The following is a 20,749-nucleotide window of genomic DNA, read 5'->3' as shown; positions in this document are numbered from 1 at the left end:
CTGTAACTCCACAATCCTCTAGGGGGAGTATCTTAAAGTTTCAGGGAAGGAGAGGATTTTTCCGCCATTTAAAGTTTCTATAATCTCTTTTTTTAATTTGTAATTCCAAGACAATAAGGAAGGTTCGCAGAGTCCTCTACTTTTTAAGCTAAAACCGCTAGGAGCCAGATTGGTAATTGCAACAGTGTTTTAAAGTCTCAATATATGTAGCAGCTTAAAATCTTGTTACTATAGTCCGCAGTTTGACAGCTCAGTTACGTCTGACAGCCCGACGACTTGCGTTCTTGAAACAAAGTCCCAAATACAAGTCCCATAGGCAGAAATAAAGTCTCTCTTGGTCTTTTAAATAAGAAGACTGCAAATTCTGTAAATGCACAATAGTTCCACTTTACAAAGCTCCCATTAAGCGCCTCAGCGCTCCTCTGTGCCTTTGCTTTGATCTTGTAAGCAGTATCGGGAGACGGACTTCCTTTTACTCGTCACCCGTTTTCAAACCCGAAAAAAAGATATTTTAAGTCCAAATTGTAGTTCACTTTACTCACGGGTATGTTACTTGCCAAATTGATGTTCACAGGAAGAAAGGTCGGCGCTCATCAGCAGCAGCTGCGCGGCTTCGCCTCCCGCAGAAAGAGCGATGAACTCACAGCGCCGCTCCCCCTTTCGCGCTCCGGAGCCCCTTACGGGGTCCCTTCCACACTTCTGGGGGAGTTCCTGGCGCCCGCCGAGTCCCACGGCCACGGGCTCCCTCTGCCCGTGGTTTTTTCTAACGGGTCGTCGCTATGCCGCAGCGAACGACCCTTTCCTGCGGAGCCCCTCTTCAGACAGTGAAGAGGACCGCCATCGCCGTTTCGCGCCGCCTCCGGAAGACCGAGACTTTAATGAAATTTTAGACCCGCAGATGGACTCCACTTCTACAGCTAGGAAACAAATGACGAAGGTTAGAGAGAGAGAATTAATTATTATATGATATACTGGAATTTAGTGGATTCATGGAGACTACACCATCCTAAGGAAAAATCCTATACATATTTTGCAGGAATTCACAATACCCAGCACAGAATTGTTTTTTTTTTAACATCAGCATCACTACACTCCTTTACTAGCCGATGTGACATTGATATTCCCATTATAGCTGATCACTCAGCAGTAATATTGGAATGTAATCTATCCAATACCCAGGAAGGTATGATGAGATGGTATCTTAATATATCATTACTAAATGATAAAAACTTCATTCAATATATAACGCAAGATACGCGAATATATTTTAAAAATAACTCCAAATCATTAACGCCAAGACTGAAAGAATGGGAAGGCTACAAAGCTTATATCAGAGGGAAGAAAATATATTTCTCTGCCAACAAGGTCAAGATGCAAAAATTAAAAGAAAATAACCTAAAAAAATCTTTTAAAACATTATGGGGCAATATGGCAAATAACCCATCTAGGGTTACATATGAAAGAATACAACAACAAACACTAGAACTGAATAATATACTAGCTCCAAAAATTGAGTTCAGCTTATTATGTCTAAGACAAACATATTGGGAACAGGGAGAAAGACCGACAAAAATTCTAGCTAATCATCTAAAGCAGAAGAAAATGAACCAAATAATACCTTTAATAAGAAAGGGGGGGGGGAATCACAGCGACCTCATCAACAGATATAAATAACGATTTTTTTAAATTCTACAAAAAGCTATATGAAGGGCCAGAAAATATACCAGAGGATGAGGTGGAAAACTTTTTTCAGGATATTAAACTACCAACCATTGAAGAATATCACAAAGATATGCTATCAGCCCCCCTGAAGGTATCAGATATTGAGAATGAAATAGAAACAATGGGTAATGGAAAATCACCTGGACCAGATGGTTTACCTATAGAATAGTATAAAATATTCAAAAATTTATTAGTCCCCAGACTTCTAGAAGTTTATGAGGAAACAATATGAGTTTATGAGGTATAAAGGTGTCTATGCTGCAACATTTAATGAAGCTTTAATAATAATTATACCAAAACCTAACAAAGACCCCACTGAATGTGCAAATTACAGACTAATTTCATTAATGAATGTCGATGCAAAGATTCTGAATGCAATACTGGCTGAAAAATTACAAAAAGTCATCCAAGACTTGGTACTTAATAATCAAACAGGTTTTATAAAAACAAGACAAGCCACAGATAATGTAAGATTAACAATAGATTTGATAAATTTAAAGAGCAAGAGGAGTTTATGATAATGTCACTAGATGCAGAAAAGGCTTTCGATAGAATCTATAAAGAATTCATAGGGATCGTGTTATGTAAATTTGGCTTCCCTACAGAATACTGTAACTGGATTAAAATGATTTACAAAAATCCAACATCTTGGTCTGTTACAAATGGTAGAATATCTAATGTGATTAATCTAAAACGAGGAACAAGACAAGGATGCCCTCTGTCTCCGTTACTATTTAATCTATGCCTGGAACCACTAACAAGAGTAATAATACAAGATGAGCATATCAAGGAGGTAAAACACAACAAAGAAAATTACAAAATTGTATTATTTGCAGATGACATCCGTCCATTTATTACAAAACCAGAAGATACAATTCCAATAATTATGGAGAAAATAAAAACCTTTGGCTGAATATTGGGCTATTCCATAAATTGGACAAAATCAGAGATTTTGCCAATAGGGCATTGTATACAAATAGGCTACATTGTATAAAAACCATCAATTTTGGATGTGCAAAGACTTTATTAAATATTTGGGCATAATGATTTCATCAGATGTTAACCAAATCGTAAAATTACATTTGAATCAAATTATAAAAGAAATTTATTTTGATATTGAAAGGTGGGGACCTCCAAACCTTTCCCTTTGGGGAAAGGTTAATGTCCTCAAAATGACTATTGTTCTAAAGCTTTTATACATTCTTAGAGGATTACCAATATATATTCCCAACTTATATTTTCAAAAAATAAATCAAATATTTAGATTGTGCCTGTGGGGTACAAAGCCACCAAAAATATCATTACATAAAATGCAACTTCCAACTAAGGAAGGTGGTTTTGGACTCCCAAATCTGAAATTATATCACCAGGCCTACCTGCTGAGCAAGACAAATTGGTGGAGAGCAAGCAGGAATCCCAGTTGGGCTACTCTCAAATATAGTTTCATTGAATCTCTTGTGGGGTGGACCAATCTCAGCTACAACTATAAGAAATATCCCATTAATCTGGAGACTATTAAAGCACCCATAAAAATTTGGATGAACATATATAAAAATAATAAGGATGACCCTTACCAGCATGAGAAATTAACAATATGGGCCAACCCAAAACTAAAAATTGGAAATCAAGTACAGTGGTACCTCAGGTTACAAACGCTTCAGGTTACAGACTCTGCTAACCCAGAAATAGTACTTCAGGTACTACTTTGCTTCAGGATGAGAACAGAAATCGTGTGGCGGCAGCGGGAGGCCCCATTAGCTAAAGTGGTACCTCAGGTTAAGAACAGTTTCAGGTTAAGAACGGACCTCCGGAACGAATTAAGTTCCTAACTGTCAAGCCTGGTCGTTGTCCTCTTCAGATCACCACACGAACGCTTCTTGTTCTTTTATAACTTTTTATTGATTATTAACAAAACAATCTTATAAACGGTTCTTAAATATTATTCCTCAGAGTCACTTCTTTCAGATACCTTCTGAGCTCTGCTTCTCCATGACCAGCCACTCTCAAAATGGCGAACGCGCCCTTCCCTTCGCTTTCCCGCTCTTTTTTCTCCCGCTCTTTTTTCTCACCTCCTGGCTAGAGCTGGCCTGTATCTCCCCTCCTCCCAATCTGAGCTAGAACTGAACCCTGGCCTTTCCTGGGAACAGCCGGTCCCTCCCTGTTGTTCCTCTTGCTCCCTTCTATTAGATTCACTGCTCTCCTCCCCCCCTTGGGGAATGCTTTCTCCCTCGGAGAAACTGGAAACTTCTAACTCTTCCCTGACATCACCCCCTCCCCTCCCCCTCCTTCTCGCTCTCCTCTGTTTCTGAAGGACCGAACCCTATGAACTCTTCTTCCTCGCTATCTGTCTCTTAAAAAATTTCCTGAAGATGCCAGTTATGGGGTTTTGGCTTGTGGGGATATTTTCTATGAAATTCTCTCTGCAATTCTGGAACGTTAATTTTTTCTGCTGGTTCCCATGAGTTCTCAGACTCATCTAACCCTTTCCATGCAACCAAATACTGTAATTTCCTCCTACTTATTCTCAAGTCTAATATCTCTTCCACTTCGGTCTCCTCTTCCCCCATCATGGTGGGAAAAGGAGGTGGTTCCCTTGAAATTTGATACTTATGCGCTGGTACAAACACTGACAATAAAGATCTATGAAATACAGGGTGTATTCTCATATTTTCAGGCAAATGAAGCTTGAAAGCGACTGGGTTAATTTGAGCCTTTACTTGGAAAGGTCCCAATCTCCTTGGTTCTAGCTTTTTACACCTCCCTCGTATTGGTAGTCCCTTGCTAGACAGCCATACCCAGCTCCCAACTTGGATTTCTTCCCCAACTCGCCGGTGCCTGTCTGCAGCTCTCTTGTAAGCCTCTTTAGCTTCTTCCAAATCCTCTTTCAATATCTCATGAATACACCTCAACTCCTCTATCATTTGTTTGCTGCTGGTACTGCTAACTGCTCCTCTTGACCTGGGAATGCCCTTGGGTGCAAGCCATAGTTTGCCACAAATGGGGCTCTGCCCGTAGACACATGCATTGCATTATTATACGCAAACTCTGCTAGACTCAACTTCTCTAACCACCCACTCTGCTGATAACCAGCATAACACCTCAGATATTGTTGTAGTGTTGCATTCGTTCTTTCAGCTTCCCCATTGGTTTTCGGGTGTCTCGCCAACGTGAGCCTTAGCTCCACATCTAGTAACTACATTAACCTCCTCCAGAATTGTGATGTAAATTGGGCCCCTCTATCTGAAATAATTTGTGATGGCATACCATACAACCTAAAAATATTATTGTCAGGGAACTGCCATCAGAGCGCAGGGTGGTGGAGAGGCTCTCAGATGATGGGAGACCCTCGGATGCTGGGGAGGGAACCAGCCGGGAAAGAGGGAGAGCTTCCGCTGAAGAAGGAGGGGGGAAAGAGGCGTCGGAGGTAAGGCTCAGAGACGCTTCCAGCAAGACCAGTGGAGAGAGCTCAGGACCTCCCCTTGGAACGCCCACTCTGCGCAGAAAGCTGTCGCGCAGGGAATCAAGGCATAGACTTTCTGTCAAAGAGCTTTTATGTTGGAAGAAGTTCAGGAAACGCCCACTGACGGATTCTGCCAGTGATTAAGACAGCCACAAACTGAGGGCTGTCCGGCTAGGGAGAGTTTTAACCAACGGCTCAACTTGGAGCGTTTGGGAGCTTACGCACAAGCAACCCCTTATCCCATTACAGCAATCCGTCAGTCTTTGACGTTGTTTGTGCGAAGGAAAGGGCATCATGAGCAAACCAGAGGGAGTCGGCGGAGCAGAGGGAGCCAGGGGAGGACCAACTCTGGAGGAGAGAAACAGAGATTTGGAACACCAGCTGGCTCTGCTAGCAGCGCGGCTCGATGAAAGGCGAGCTCAGGATGCACAGGGGAAACCCACCCCCATTGCAAGGAAGGTACCGGGACTGGTGCATAAGTTTGGGGGCGATCCAAGGGACTACCAGGCCTTTAGAACAGAGGTGCAGTATGCACTGGACCTGCAGTATGATGACTTTGTGGACGAGGGGGGAAGAGTAGCCTTTGTGATCGGACACCTGGAGGGGGGGGCCAGAGAATGGGTTAGACCCCTGATGGCAGCGGATAATGACACCTTGAAAGACTTGAGGAATTTTTTTGCGGCCATGGACTTGATGTTTTCCAGCCAAATTGAGCAGAGTGTTGTACGCAGGCAGTTGATGGCGTGCAAACAGGGGAATCAATCAGTCCGAGAGTACTGGTCGCGATTTGCCATGATCATACACCGCCTGGAGTGGGATCTGACTTCGGACCCGATTCAGATGTTATTTGAGGAAGGCCTAGCCCCCGCAGTGAAAGACGAACTTTCCCGCGCGCCCCGTCCACAGTCCATGGATCAGCTGACTAAAGCTGCACTTGCGATTGGAGCGCGTCAGGAGGCAAGGGCTCTAGAGAAGCGGGAAGGCAGAGGAGAGCGTTGGAATGACTTCCGCATTCCTGAGATACCAGAACAGCCTTCCCAGCCAGTGGAGCCAATGGAGATAGGAGGTGCGCGCGCGGGGGGGGGGTTCAAATTCCAACAAAGGGCGGCAGAAGGAGGGGAAAGCCGCCAAGAAGTGTTTCCTTTGCCAACAGCCAGGACATTTTGCCAGGGTCTGCCCTCAAAGAAAGGCATGGCAAGGAATGGTGGGGGCTGTTGAGAGTGAAGAGGAGGGGGTCAAGGAGCAGGTAAAAGCCAACGCCTGGCTGCCGACGACAGGGCACAGCAGCCAGGCCAACGACCAGTGAACGTGCCCAAGCCTGAGCCCCCCGAGCAGCCATCGCCATAGAAGTGGTGCTAGAGCTACCCAACGGACATCCACTCAAGATAAAGGCTCTGTTGTACTCAGGCAGTTCTTGCAACTTCATGAGCAAGGAATTTGCGTCAGAGCACCAGCTGCAGACGCTGCCCCTAAGTAGTCCCTTGCAAGTCGCCACCATTGATGGGAGGGAACTCCTGGGGGGAGAAGTAACACAACAGACGGTCCCCATGAGAATGAGGGTGGCCAGGCACACGGAAGTCATAGCCTTTCATGTAGCCACCCTGGCTGGGCCACCCATCATACTGGGAATGAGCTGGCTGGCGCTACATGATCCGTTAGTGGGATGGCACCAGCGGACGGTCTCTTTCGGGTCAGCTCACTGCTTGGAACACTGCCATGGGGGGGAAAACCCGAGGATGGCAATGGCCAGTGTGGCAGGGCTGGCGGTGGGGAAAAAAAGGGGAGATACCACCGCAATACGCTGACCTGCGAGACGTCTTCAGTGAGAAAGAAGCGGATAGACTGCCCCCTCATAGGCCCTTTGACTGTCAAATCAACCTACTCCCGGGAGCTCAGCTGCCAGTGGGCAAACTGTATGCCATGTCTGACAGGGAGATGCAGGAGTTGAGGGAATTTATAGACAAGAACCTAAAAAGAGGTTTCATAAGGGAGTCAAGGGCGGTGGGAGGCAGTCCAGTGTTCTTCGTAGACAAAAAAAACACTAATAAGCCCAGGTTGGTAGTGGACTTCCGGGCCGTCAATTCCGTATCAGAACCAGTAGCCTTCCCCATGCCCAGGATTGACGACATTTTGACCAGGGTTAGGAAGGGAAAGATTTTCACCCAGCTGGACCTACGGGGGGCTTACAACCTGATCAGAATGAGGGAGGGGGATGAATGGAAAACCACCATGTTCACCCCTCTGGGGGCCTTCGAGTACCTCGTTATGCCTTTTGGATTACAAGGGGGTTCAGCGTGTTTCCAATCTTTCATGCATCACGTGCTTGGACCCTTGCTGTACAAGAACTGTGTAGCCTTCTTAGATGACGTGTTGATCTACTCAGAGGACGAGGAGCAGCATGTCCGAGATGTCCGGGAAGTGCTAAGCAAGTTGCAGGCGAACCAGCTGTGGGTCAAACTGGAGAAGTGCCAGTTCCACACTCGAGAGGTGGAATTCCTGGGGTACCGATTGTCCGACGAGGGATTATCCATGGATCCGGGCAAGGTACAAGCGGTACTGGAATGGAAGACACCCAAGACCAGGAAGGACGTTCAGAGTTTCCTGGGGTTTGGAAATTTCTATCGGAAGTTCATCAAAAACTTTGCCCATTTAACTGCACCCATCACCGATTGCCTCAGCAGTAAGAAGAAGTTTGTATGGACGGAAGAGGCGCAGCAATCGTTTGATAGGCTAAAGAAGGCGTTCGCTTCGGAAGAACAGCTCTTGCACGTGGATCTGCAGAAACCAATGAGGGTGGAGACCGATGCATCAGACAGAGCGGTAGGGGCAGTACTGCTCCAGCCGGGGAAGGATCCGTCCGACTGGAGACCGTGTGCCTTCTTCTCCCGGAAGTTGAACAAGTCGGAACGGAACTACACAGTGTACGACAGGGAGCTGCTGGCGATTTATGAAGTGTTTCGACGCTGGAGACATCTGCTAATAGGGGCACAATACAAGATACAGGTGTGCACAGACCATAAGAACCTGGAATACTGGAGGACAGCAAGGGTACTCAACCAAAGACAGGTGCGGTGGGCACAGGAGTTTTCCAAGTTCCATTTCGAGATTCACTACGTACCGGGGGAAGAAAACGTCAGAGCGGATGCCCTCTCCCAGAAGCCAGAATATATGGAGGGAGAAGGAGCGCCGGAAGAACGACACGTGATACCCGAGGACCGCTGGGTGTGTGGGGGAGTACTGGTGGGGCAACGGGAACTTGCAGAGGGGACAGAAGGCGACGAGTATGCCCAAAACAAGCTCAGAGAGCTCAGGGGAGCAGGGGGAACCCTGGGGGGGGGGGTTGAGGAAAAAAATGGGGCGCTGTACTACAGGGGACCTTTGTATATACCAGAAGGGGAACTGAGGAGTAGAGTACTCAAACAATTACACGACAGCCCCACGGCGGGACATTTTGGTCAACACAAAACCATGTTGCTGGTCACCAGGCAGTTCTGGTGGCCCAAGGTGAGGGAAGATGTACGGGAATATATCAGGGGGTGCGACCGCTGCCAGTGAGCCAAGGGGGAGAGGGCTACACCAGCGGGGTTGCTGGAACCATTGTCCACACCAGCAAGGCCATGGGAGGCAGTGTCCATAGATTTTATGACAGATTTGCCCAAATCAAGGGGGAAAATGGCTGTGATGGTGGTAGTTGACTTATTAACTAAGATGTGCCATTTTATCGCTTGCTCGCATGCGGTGACGGCAGAGGAAACCGCCAAGCTGTTTGTAGAACACATTTTCAGGCTGCATGGCGCCCCCTTGAGGGTGGTCTCTGACAGAGGAAAACAATTCACGTCCAGGTTCTGGAGGAAGCTCATGAGCCTATTACATGTGGAGGTCAATTTCTCGACGGCCAGGCACCCAGAAACCAACGGGCAGGCGGAAAGAGCAAACAGTATACTGCAGCAATACTTGCGGTGTTACGTCAATGAAAGGGAGAATGACTGGGTAGAGAAATTAACCTTGGCCGAATTTGCCTGCAATAACGCCGAGCATGTGTCCACGGGCATGAGCCCGTTTATGGCCAATTATGGTTGTCACCCCAGAGCCTTTCCAGGGGGAGGGGAGGAGAGATGGAGTGTACCAGTGGCGGAACAGTTTGTAGAAGAAATGGAAGCACTACACCAGCAGCTTAAGATGAATTTGGAGAGGGCCAAGGAAGTGTATAAAAGGCAGGCAGATAGGAGCAGGAGGGAAGGAGAGACCATAAGGGTTGGGGACCGGGTGTGGTTGTCAACCCAAGGGTTACCGTTCAAGGGAGGTTGCAAGAAATTGAGACCAAGACGACTGGGACCCTTCGAGGTAACACAACAGGTGACCTCCCCTTGGAACGCCCACTCTGCGCAGAAAGCTGTCGCGCAGGGAATCAAGGCGGAGACTTTCTGTCAAAGAGCTTTTATGTTGGAAGAAGTTCAGGAAACGCCCACTGACGGATTCTGCCAGTGATTAAGACAGCCACAAACTGAGGGCTGTCCGGCTAGGGAGAGTTTTAACCAACGGCTCAACTTGGAGCGTTTGGGAGCTTACGCACAAGCAACCCCTTATCCCATTACAATTATCTAAAAACATTTTTGCAGTTTCCTGTGTGGTTGGAATTTTGGCACATGGTATGAAATGTGGCATCTTGGTTAGCACGTCAACCACCACAAAGATCACTGTTTGCCTATGCGATGAAGGTAGATCCGTTATAAAATCCATAGACACCACATCCCAAGGCCTTCCCGGCGTGGGCATAGGTTGCAACAACCCTGCGGGAGCTGCTCTGGGTGCCTTGGCTCGTTGACATACTTCACAACCTCTTACATATTGCGTTACCTCCTCCCTCAACTTTGGCCACCAGAACTGCTGTGTGATCTGATACAGGGTCTTTTCTCTACCAAAATGTCCTGCAGTCGGGTTATCATGATGTTGCCTCAACACTTTACCTCTTAATTCACCTGCAGGTACATACAGCACCCCTCTCCTGTACAACAATCCACCTTTTCCCTTGAAACCTTCCTCTTCCCCTCTACCTTTTCTCAGTTCCTCCATTTTCTTTTGTGCAAACTCATCTGTTACTGTCAATCTCTGGAATTCCCTGCCGTCCACTACTACGGCTGCACACCCCCACTGATCCGATCTCAGCATTTCTCGCAACTTGGGAGGTGCTTCCGCTTCCATATACTTAGGTTTGCATGATAGCGCGTCTGCACGAACGTTTTGATGCCCAGGTATGTACTCAATCCTAAAATTAAACACAGCAAAAAACTCCGCCCACCTAATTTGCCTTTGGTTTAGCTGTCTAGCAGTTCTCCAATACTCTAAATTCTTATGATCTGTTTGTACCACCACCTGCTGTGACGCCCCTTCCAAAAAATGTCTCCACACTTTAAAGGCAGCATGCACAGCTAAAAGTTCCTTATCAAATATGGTGTACAGTGGTGCCCCGCAAGACGAATGCCTCGCAAGACGGAAAACTCGCTAGACGAAAAAGTTTTCCATTTTGGAGGTGCTTCGCAAAACGAATTTCCTATGGGCTTGCTTCGCAAGACGAAAATGTCTTGCGAGTTCCTGCGGGTTCCCCCCCCCCTTTTTCTAAGCCGCTAAGCCACTTATCCGCTTATCCGCTAAGCCGCTAAACCGCTAATAGCGCTACTCCGCTAAGCCGTCAATGGGCTTGCTTCGCAAGACGAAAAAACCTCTAGACGAAGAGACTCGCAGAACGGATTTTTTTCGTCTTGCGAGGCACCACTGTAGTTTTGTTCAGATTGATTTAATTTTCTAGAGTAGAATGCACAGGGTCTCCAGTCCCCTTCCTTGTCCTGTTGCAGCAGAATGGCCCCAACAGCCCTATCAGAAGCGTCAGTTTCTACCTTTATACGTTTACTTGGATCTAGGTGCATAAGATATTTTTCTGAAGCAAACACCACCTTTAATTTATCAAAGGCCTTCTGTGCTTCCTCAGACCATCTGAATGGCCCCTTGCCTCTTAGACAATCAGTCAGTGGTGTTGTGATTTTGGAGTAATTACCTATGAATTTACGATAGAAATTAGCAAATCCTAAAAACCTCTGTAGATCTTTCTTAGTTTTAGGTGCCTCCCATTCCACCACTGCCTGAACTTTACTGGGGTCCATGTGCACCCCTTCGTGGGAAATACAATATCCCAGGAACTCCACCTTTTGTGTGTGGAACTTACACTTTTCTAACTTCACATATAACCTGTTGGTCCTCAATCTCTCTAACACCTGCGTGACATGTTTTACATGTTCCTCCATACTTTCACTATATATTAAGAGGTCATCTAAATAAGAGACACAGAACTGATCCAGTATACCTGCTAAGACGTGATTGATGAAGGTTTGAAATACCCCTGAGCCATTTTGCAACCCAAAAGGCATTACCAAGAATTCAAATGCACCATACTTAGTACAAAAACTGGTTTTCCACTCATCCCCTTCTCTGACCCTTATCAGATTATATGCTCCTCATAGATCAAGCTTGGTGAAGACTTTGGCTGACCTTACTCTCTCTGAGAGGTCATCTATACGTGGCAGTGGGCACACGCGAGGCTTCATTTGGCTGTTAAGGATTCTGAAGTCACATACTAATCTCGGTGCCCCTTCCTCCCCTTTCTTTTTGACAAAAAAGACGGGAGCACCCCCAGAGGCCATGGACTCTCTAATAAAACCTCTCTGCAAATTCTTTTGCAGGAACTCCCTCAATGCTGCAGATTCTACTTCCAACATGGCATATATCTTGCTTGGTGGCAACTGTGCCCCAGGGACTAGATCTATCTTGCAATCATAGGGCCTATGTGGTGGAAGTTTATCCGCTTCTTTTTCACAAAAAACATCCCGATAAGCAATATATTGCGATGGAATCTCACTTTCATTCCCCATCAACTTCCCTGCTACCTCTGTTCCCATTACTTCCACTGAGATTTTCCCCTTTTGCCCCAAACAATGTGTCATACAATATATCGAACCAAAAACCAAAGACCTTTGATGCCAGGCAATCACCGGATTATGACGATTGAGCCAACTCAGGCCCAGCACCATCGGGTGCCCAGCTAGTTTGGTCACATGAAATGCCCTGGTCTCTGAGTGATTACCCATATCCATTCTGATTGGCGGAGTCTCGTAAGTCACTTCTCCTGAAAGTAGCGGTCTGCCGTCGATTGTTTTCACTCGCAGTGGGAAATTCAAAGGTAACAAAGCAATTTTGTGTTCCTGTACCAACTTCTGGTCTATGAAATCTGCTGACACTCCTGAGTCTAACAGCGCCTCTACCTGGACCCTGTGTCCATTGGGTAGTTGTAGTTGCACCTTCACCGTTAGTCCTGGAATAGGTGGTTCCGCCTGAGAGCCTTCTATTGCTTCTCTACCCGGCTGCAATCTCCCATTTCCAGCCAGGGACATTCGTTTCCCTGATGCAGTTCCTTCGGGCAATTGTCTTCTCCCATGTCTGCTCCAGATAGAGACTCCCATCCTTTACGATTGCGACATTGTCATGCTAGATGCCCTGGTTTTCCACAGACAAAGCAACGCCTCATGTCTCTTCCTCTCCCTGCATTTCCTCTTACCATGGAAGAGGTAGTAACTGGGAGGGGTCTGGCTGCTCCTAATTCCATGGGCTCTGGCCACTCTCGTCCTGCTCCAAGGTACCACTGTAATAATTTGGCAAAACTGGATGAAAAAGGTATTTTGACACTGAATCAATTAATTGATGAGAACTATAAATTTGTGGAATATAAGACTTTGCAGGTAAAGTATGGATTAACCAGTGAAATACACTGGCAATATATCCAATTGAAACATATGTTGGAAAAGCAGTTTGGCCCTGATGCTATAGCAGCATCGGAAACACCCATGCTGTTACAAGATTTAATCTCTGCAACAAAAACAAAAAATCCTACACTTGCCCTATATAAAACTTTACTTAACAGGAAGAAATACGATTTAGAATATGAAAGACAAAAATGGAGTAAAGACCTAGGAGAACAGATAGCAAATGATATAATAATAGTAATAAATTTTATTTATACCCTGCCCTCCCTGGCCAGAGCCGGGCTCAGGGCAGCTAACATCAATAAAATTTCAGTAAATAATAAGGAAAAAAAAGAACAGGCTTCTGGTTGGCCGTGCGATTAATGGCAGATGGGAGCTCTTTCGGAAGAAAGAGCCCCAGCGTTTTGAAGATTGGGGCGACCGCGAGAGTGTCGCGGAGCCCCCAAAAAACCTCAGATCGGGCTTTCTGAGGACCTGGTGTTCTGGCAGGTACCCTTAGTGACTCCTCTGCTCCCCGGTAAGCTCTAATAAGAGCCCCAAGAGCGAGCGGGGTTGGAGACGCGGGTACTGTGGAATTTACTCACTTTCTTCATAGCGCAAAGCTCCAAGTCCGGCAATTGTGAGCGACCAATTTCTCCGACCAAATTATCAAGGATTGGACAATTGTGAGTAAAAAAGATTTTAATTTGGACAGTTAATTGGAATGAAAGGGATTTAAATTACGGAGGTCGATCCCTTTCCGCTGAAGTAAAAGTGAAAGCAGTTACCGCTGACCGAAGCCGTAACTTTAAAAGACCTGTCAAAACTTCCAAGGAAATATGTCAAACCCCTCTTTCTGCAGGGGGAAGGGGGGAGAATTTGACTGATTTGAGACGCTGCTTGAGATAGACTTGACAGTGGATTAGACTCTTTCTTTTTAGAAGCGGGTCTCCCGGCAGGGGAAGGCTAGACTCCATTATTATACCACAAAGGGAGCAGATACATTCAACTTTCGTTTTCCTCTTTGGGGATTACAAAGTAACTGCTGCTATCTGAGATTCTTAAAATAGCACACAGAGTTTCTTTTACCCTCCTTGAACTGGATATAAGTGTTTGAACTAATTTTGTGGTTCCAATAAAATAAAATAAAATAAAATAAAATAAAATAAAATAAAATAAAATAAAATAAAATAAAATAATAAAATAAAATAAAATAAAATAAAATAAAATAAAATAAAATAATAAAATAAAATAAAATATAAAAAATTAAAAAAATTAAAAAAATAAAATAAAATAAAATAAAATAAAATAAAATAAAATAAATAAAATAAAATAAAATAAAATAAAATAAAATAAAATAAAATAAAATAAAATATAAAATAAATAAAATAAAATAAAATAAAATAAGGAAAGAGAATAAGACTTTGCGAGAGGGAAGCTGTTGGGCTGCCTGCTGCTGCCTGCGCACTAAAAATCTGGTGGACTCTGACTGGGTGAGCTGACCTTGAAACTTTGGAATAGCTATGGCTAATGGGGTAGATAAGTCTGAGAAAAGTAAAAGTAAAGATAGAAGACCTTCTAAAGCACCAACTTTTGAAGAGTCGGTGATGCAAATGTTAACAGACATAACAGCAGGTGTGAGAGGAACTCAGCAGACTGTACAGGAGTTGAAACAAGAATTTGTAGATGTGAAAAAAGGCATTCAAGAGGTCAGGGAGGAAGTTGCTGCCCACGAAACAAGACTGAGGGAATTGGAAACAGTGAGAGTGCCTGACGTGGAGAAGATTCAACAGGATGCGCTCAATGCAATTGCTTTTTTACAGATGAAGGAACGGGAGAATCAACTGAGAGTAAGAGGCACACCCCAATTGGAACAAGATAATCTTAAGGATTGACATTGGGTCTACATTACAAATAAAACTTGAAGATTAAAGATAAGCCAATTGTTTTGTTTAAGGAGATTCCAAAGCATTTTTTGAACCTAAGGAATAACTACGCAGACTTGGCTGGAACTCTGAGAAGGAAGAACATCTTTTTTAGGTGGGAATTTCCAGAAGGCCTCTCCTTTAAATTTCAAGGAAGGAAGCAAAGAATTAGGAGCGTCAAAGAAAAAACAAGGTTCCTGGAAAAAAATGCCAAGGATTGGAAAGTGAGCAGACACCAGGGGCAGGGGCAGGAGCTCCTGAATAGTTTAAGATGGTATTGAGAATATATTCATGGAATGTTAATGGTTTGAACTCACGACCAAAAAGGAACGAAGTATACCATGTGTTAGCAAAACAGAATTTGGACATAATTTGTTTGCAAGAAACTCATGTTACTAGATTACACAGAAAAGTCCTTCAGAATAAGAGACTTGGTCAAGAATTCATTTCATCTGACAAAGTGAAGAAAAGAGGAGTGGTCGTTTACGTGAAAGAAAAATGGAATCCCAAAATGATGTTCAAAGATGAGGGAAGATATATTGCAGTAGAAATCAATGCACAAGGCGAAAAATATTTGCTGTTGGGAATTTATGCACCAAATGATGGCAAAGCAGAATTTTTTAAGAACTTGGAAACAAGACTTCTGGACTATTTGGATTATAAATTGATTTTGATGGGGGACCTGAATGGAGTTGCATCAACGCTTATGTATAAAACACAGACACAGAAAGTAATGAATGCTGGCAGATTACCAAAGTTTTTTTTGAAATGGTGGACAAATTTGACCTGTCAGACATATGGAGAGTGAGAAATCCAACTGAAAAAGACTTCACATTCTATTCAGATACAAATCAAACAAAAGTGAGTTGCTTCTTGCCCCCATCTTTGGACAGTGTCCTTCTGGCCCCATTAAGACTTCCTCTAAGTCATTTCTAAAAAGATTAAACAATGGGGGGGGGAGAATACAATCCTATCTGACTCCTCTTAACATTGTGATTTTGTTAGAGAGTTGCCCCAGCAACCTACATGTTGCTATCACTATATAAGGCTTTTATAAGGTATAGGAGTCTCTTGTCCTCCATCACTGAATACAACTTTGACCATAATTTGGATCTAGGGATGGAGTCAAAGGCAGATCTTAGGTCCATAAAGGCCATATATAAATGGCCTTGGAGTGGTCCTAGTATATTTCTCTGCTAGGTGTCACAGCACAAGACAGTGGTCAGATGTTGAGTACTTCGTACGGAAAGCAGCCTTGGCTTCAGAGGTTATGTTATTATCCTCAAGAAATGTTGCCAATTTAAAGCAAAGGAAATGGGCATATAATTTCCCCATTATGGAAAGCAAACTAATTGGCCTATAGTTGCCAAGATCTATAGGTTGTCCTTTCTTGTAAATTGGGACCACAATTGTATACTTCCAGCTAACTGGGATTTTACCTGAATTATTAACCTCTGTGAAAAGAGAATGTGCAAACTGTTGTATTTTAAAAATAATAATAAAAGGATAAAGGACCAACCTGATGCAACTTTGGCGAATAGTCTCTCTTGCTTTCTGATAGCTCGCATTGTTGACAATAGTTTGAAATGCCTGGATTGGATCAATTACCTGTCCCCATACTTTAGACCCAAGCTTATCCAGGATCACCATGAAACAGTGGAGCGCAGGCCAGAAAGGATTGATGCTTTCATCTAAAAAAAACAAAAAAACAAATCAAAACATGCTTAGATGGGAAATAGCACTTAGAAGACAATAAAAACATGTAAATTTAAAAACAGTAAAGAAAAACTTGTTTTTTTTAAAAAAAAATATTTATTGCTTTTTAAAAAGAAAGAAACAAAAAAAGAACAAGAACAAGAAAAAATAAAACAATACAATACAATATACAAAACACAACCTCAACAAAACAAAACAAAACAAAAACAATTTAAAAACATACATCATTCCTTTTCCATATTCTAACTTTCATTCCCTTATATCATCGACCTCCTCTCACCTCCCTCTTTGTATTCCACTTCGATTAATTGTTTTAGCAATTCCTTTCCATCTCTCTCCATTTTCTATCATATAAATGTCTTAACATATTTTTAATCTTATTTCCATTAAAATTGGTATACTTATTTAAACTTAACTCCTTATAGCATTTCTCCTAAGGCCATAAAAATTCATTCCAACATTTTCCTGTCACTCATTAATTTTACAATATTTCTATATATAGACTTTAAATCTTCCAATCTTCTTCCACCATCTCCTCTCCCCGGTCTCGGGCTCTGACAGACACTTCCGTCCCAGTAAAGAAAAACTTGTTGGGTACAAGAGAAAAAATGTAAAAATCCAGTATCAGGCAACACCTTTTATCCAGACCAACCAAAACTTCCAAAAAATAAGTGAACAAGTTCTTTGGAAGGCTCCATCAGGTTGAATTTCAACCGAGGATCATTCCATGCCAAATCACAAATCACCTGATTTTAATATTTGACCGTGCTCTCACGACTCAGATTTTCTTCAGTTTTTTTTATGTGTCATGGTACTGCCAGAGAATGCCAGGGAGGAGCAGGAACAGGCAGAGGGAGGTGGGCAGGAAGTGGCGATTGAGTGATCAGAGTGATCTGATCTCTGAGTGATCAGAGGTACTTATTGCGAAGAGCATTCACAAGCCATCACCACTATGAGATAACCGCAAATAAATTTTTTAAGATTTTTTGGTCCAAAATTGGGCACAGGAGAATTTTTTGAAAATTTCAATTTTTGTGCAATTTAGGCTAATGCAATTTCTGTGTCAGTTTAGAAAAAGCCTCCTGTTTCGCTTATTTTTCAACCGATTGGGCTTATTTTGGTATCAAAATAAAGCTAATTGTGGTCTCTTTCAAACTAAGGTATAAAAATGGTATTAGGTGCCACAGAAAAAGGTCACCAACCATTCAAAGTGAATTTTTGTCATTTTATTCCCGGTATGTTCAATAAGCCATAGCGCACAAACCACAACTAACACGTGTATCATACTTTTGTTGTAGAATGGGCTAACCATGTACTTATTATGCTGTAAAAATAAGGAGGGTGTTTTTTGTGGTTATAAAATAAATTGATTTTGAAGGGTTTTTTTTACAAAAAAAAATATTACTTTTTTGGACAGGTTTAAGGTCTCTTTGAGCCTGAAATACCGTATTTTTCGTACCATAGGACGCACTGGCCCATAGGACACACCTAGTTTTTTGGAGGGGAAATAAAGGAAATTTTTTCCCCTTTATTGCCCCCCCCCCCAAACCAGGTGGGGAATCCAAACCAGGTCGGGGAACAGCGGGATGGCGGCACTGCACCTCCCCTCTGTCCCCCGAGCTTGTGGGGCTGCCCGATGTCTGCCTGAAGCGCGGGGCGCTCTGCTTCAGCGTGCCCCGCGCTCCATGCAGCAGGGTGCTATCCGCAGCCTAGGGATCCCTGCAGGAACTCCCACAGGGCTGCCTAGGCTGCGGATGTCTTCCCCAAGCGCCGGGCGCTCTGCTTTCAGCCCGCCCCGCACTCCGGGAAGCAGGCTGATATCCGCAGCCTAGAGAGCCCTGCGGGAGTTCCTGTGGGGCTCCCTCGGCTGCGGATAGCACCCTGCGGCGAGGCGCTCTGCTTCAGGGCGCCCCGTGTACCGGGCAGCAGGCTGCTATCCGCAGCCGAGGGAGCCCTGCGGGAACTCCCGCGGGCTCCCCAGGCTTGCTGATAGCTTGCTGAAGCCTTGAGAGCGAGAGGGGTCGGTGCGCAATGACCCCTCTCGCTCTCCAAGCTTCAGCGAAAGCCTGCATTCGCCCCATAGGACGCACCCAGATTTCCCCTTCATTTTTGGAGGGGTAAAAGTGCGTCCTATAGGGCGAAAAATACGGTAACTCACACATTCGTGAGAATAGTTAAAATTGTACCCTCTGATGTTACAATGTCATCTGATATATTTAAAAAATTAAGTTTTATTGATTATTTAATAAAAACAAAATACGTCTGTCAGAGCTGCCCGAGGTCCCAGCTCACAAAGGACCAACGCCAGTTCTTGTTATATACAAAAGTCTTTATTGAAGTTCAGTTTCGATTTCAAAGCCGCGGCGCGCAGCTCTACGTCTTGAACTCTAGACCGCTGAAGCTCCGTCTGAATCTCCTCCCCCCAGACACCAGTTTAAGACTCTAGCCTTGCTCCACCTCTTCCTTTGCTCTTTCCTCCTCTGGGTCCGCCTGTCCACTGGGGTCTTGCCCTTTCTAGACTCTTCTGACATTATAAAAAAATGGTTTTTAAAAAGCTTTTTAACCTACTAGAGAGCACAACAGCCTCTGGGATTAGAGGGAACCTGGTGAAGTCTTCAGCCAAGAAGTCAGTTAAACAGGATTTGCCCCCAAACGGTTGTGATGACAAAGCTCTGGATTGTCTAAAACCATCAATGATTACTCCACCCCCAGGCTCGAAGCAAGATTTGTTGCCCCAAGATCCATGGTCCTACGTTTTAACTATAGACAACTCCAAATCAAATAAGGAGAGCATTCCAACAAATAAGAACTGGAAGCTGGTGTTGCTTCAAAACAAGCTTGTTTTCTCAAGCTATCCTAAGCCTCCAGGATTTTTATCTCAAGGGGATCGCAAAGTCCATTTACTGAACTTCATTAAGGCATATATGCCAGGTACTTTGAGTAATACCTCGGAGCTGGATCAAGTGGAATATCTATATTTTGATGGCTTGCTTGCCAGGGCGGTGGTCACATTCCATGATCAGAGAATGGCAAAACTGATATATAAACAGAGAGAACACCTGAAAACAAGTGGTGTAAAAATATCAAGGTACTTTAAAAATGAGGCCTCTCCTATCCCACTATTCACCAGTCCTGCGACCTCGACTGTAACACCTCATCAAATGGCTGAACACCACACTTTAATTGATATAAAAGACACTGAGGACTCGCCTAATCACCACCCAGAGTTACTTATTAATGATCTTCAAAGACCAGACTCGCCCGGGACTTTATATGAGGCGAGCCAAGGTAACGGGTTCGAAAGTTTTGAAAATAATTTATTTTACTCCTACTGCGCACTACCCCAAGAAACTCAGAACAAAATACTTTATAGACTGAATAACCTTCGCTCTTGCTTGACAAATCTGACGAAGGACCAATCGGGACTATATAATCAAAACATATCTGAGTATGTCTCAGATCAGGCTTCATGCCTCTATCGTCACGAGCTGGACTTATGGGCCGAGAAACCCTCCGTTACCCCAGGTCTAGTGGTTGCTGCGGAGATGAATCCATCCTCTCAGATCCTGGAGCTGAAACGCCCCTCCCATAACCCAGCTCGCATGCAATCCATCCCAGAGGCAAACCTGGTCACTACATTAGCTTGGGATAAAATGAGAGAATTAAATGAGACTGAATTGGGCTCCCCAAATAAAGTGCCCAGCATGGGTGCGCCAGGTTGCAACCCTAGCATTCCACCCTCCTCAAATGTGAGCATTCTGAATACATCTTCAAATATCATTGAATTAGCATTTGAACCAGATAATAGTAAGAACCAGAGGAATTTGGTGTGACATTCGGAATGCACCACGCATACCTCACTAGCACCCTTAAATCAAAGTTCTCTCCAAACTCTTTCTATTATGTCCTGGAATGTAGCTGGACTTTCAAGTAAACTAGCTGATCCTGATTTTTTAAATTTTCTTGAACCTTATGATATAATACTTCTGCAGGAAACCTGGTCTCTTAAACCTTTAAATATTCCTAATTTTATTACCTATAATTTACCCGCTACTAAAATGTCAACAAAAGGTCGCCCTAAAGCTGGTTTGATCTGTGGTATTAAACAGTCTTCTAACCTTAACATTAATTATACC

The 20,749-nt window shown here is 44.1% G+C and overlaps 1 protein-coding gene across 4 annotated transcripts in view; it reads right to left on the bottom strand.

The window, feature by feature from the left end:
* The window catches only part of LOC309333198 (putative helicase senataxin), a 308,026-nt gene that overhangs the window by 179,235 nt on the left and 108,042 nt on the right, over positions 1–20,749 (bottom strand). For all 4 annotated transcript variants that reach the window (XM_081846593.1, XM_081846594.1, XM_081846596.1 and 1 more), the window contains one exon: positions 16,417–16,588. In XM_081846593.1, coding sequence (XP_081702719.1) covers positions 16,417–16,588 — 172 coding nt within the window. The remainder of the gene's footprint in view (positions 1–16,416; positions 16,589–20,749) is intronic.

This window comes from Podarcis erhardii, assembly GCF_964252035.2.
Source record: "Podarcis erhardii genome assembly, chromosome: W".
Classification (NCBI taxonomy): Eukaryota; Metazoa; Chordata; class Lepidosauria; order Squamata; family Lacertidae; genus Podarcis; species Podarcis erhardii.
Note: the sequence above shows the minus strand (reverse complement) of the source record. Positions and strands in the feature narration are given on the sequence as shown.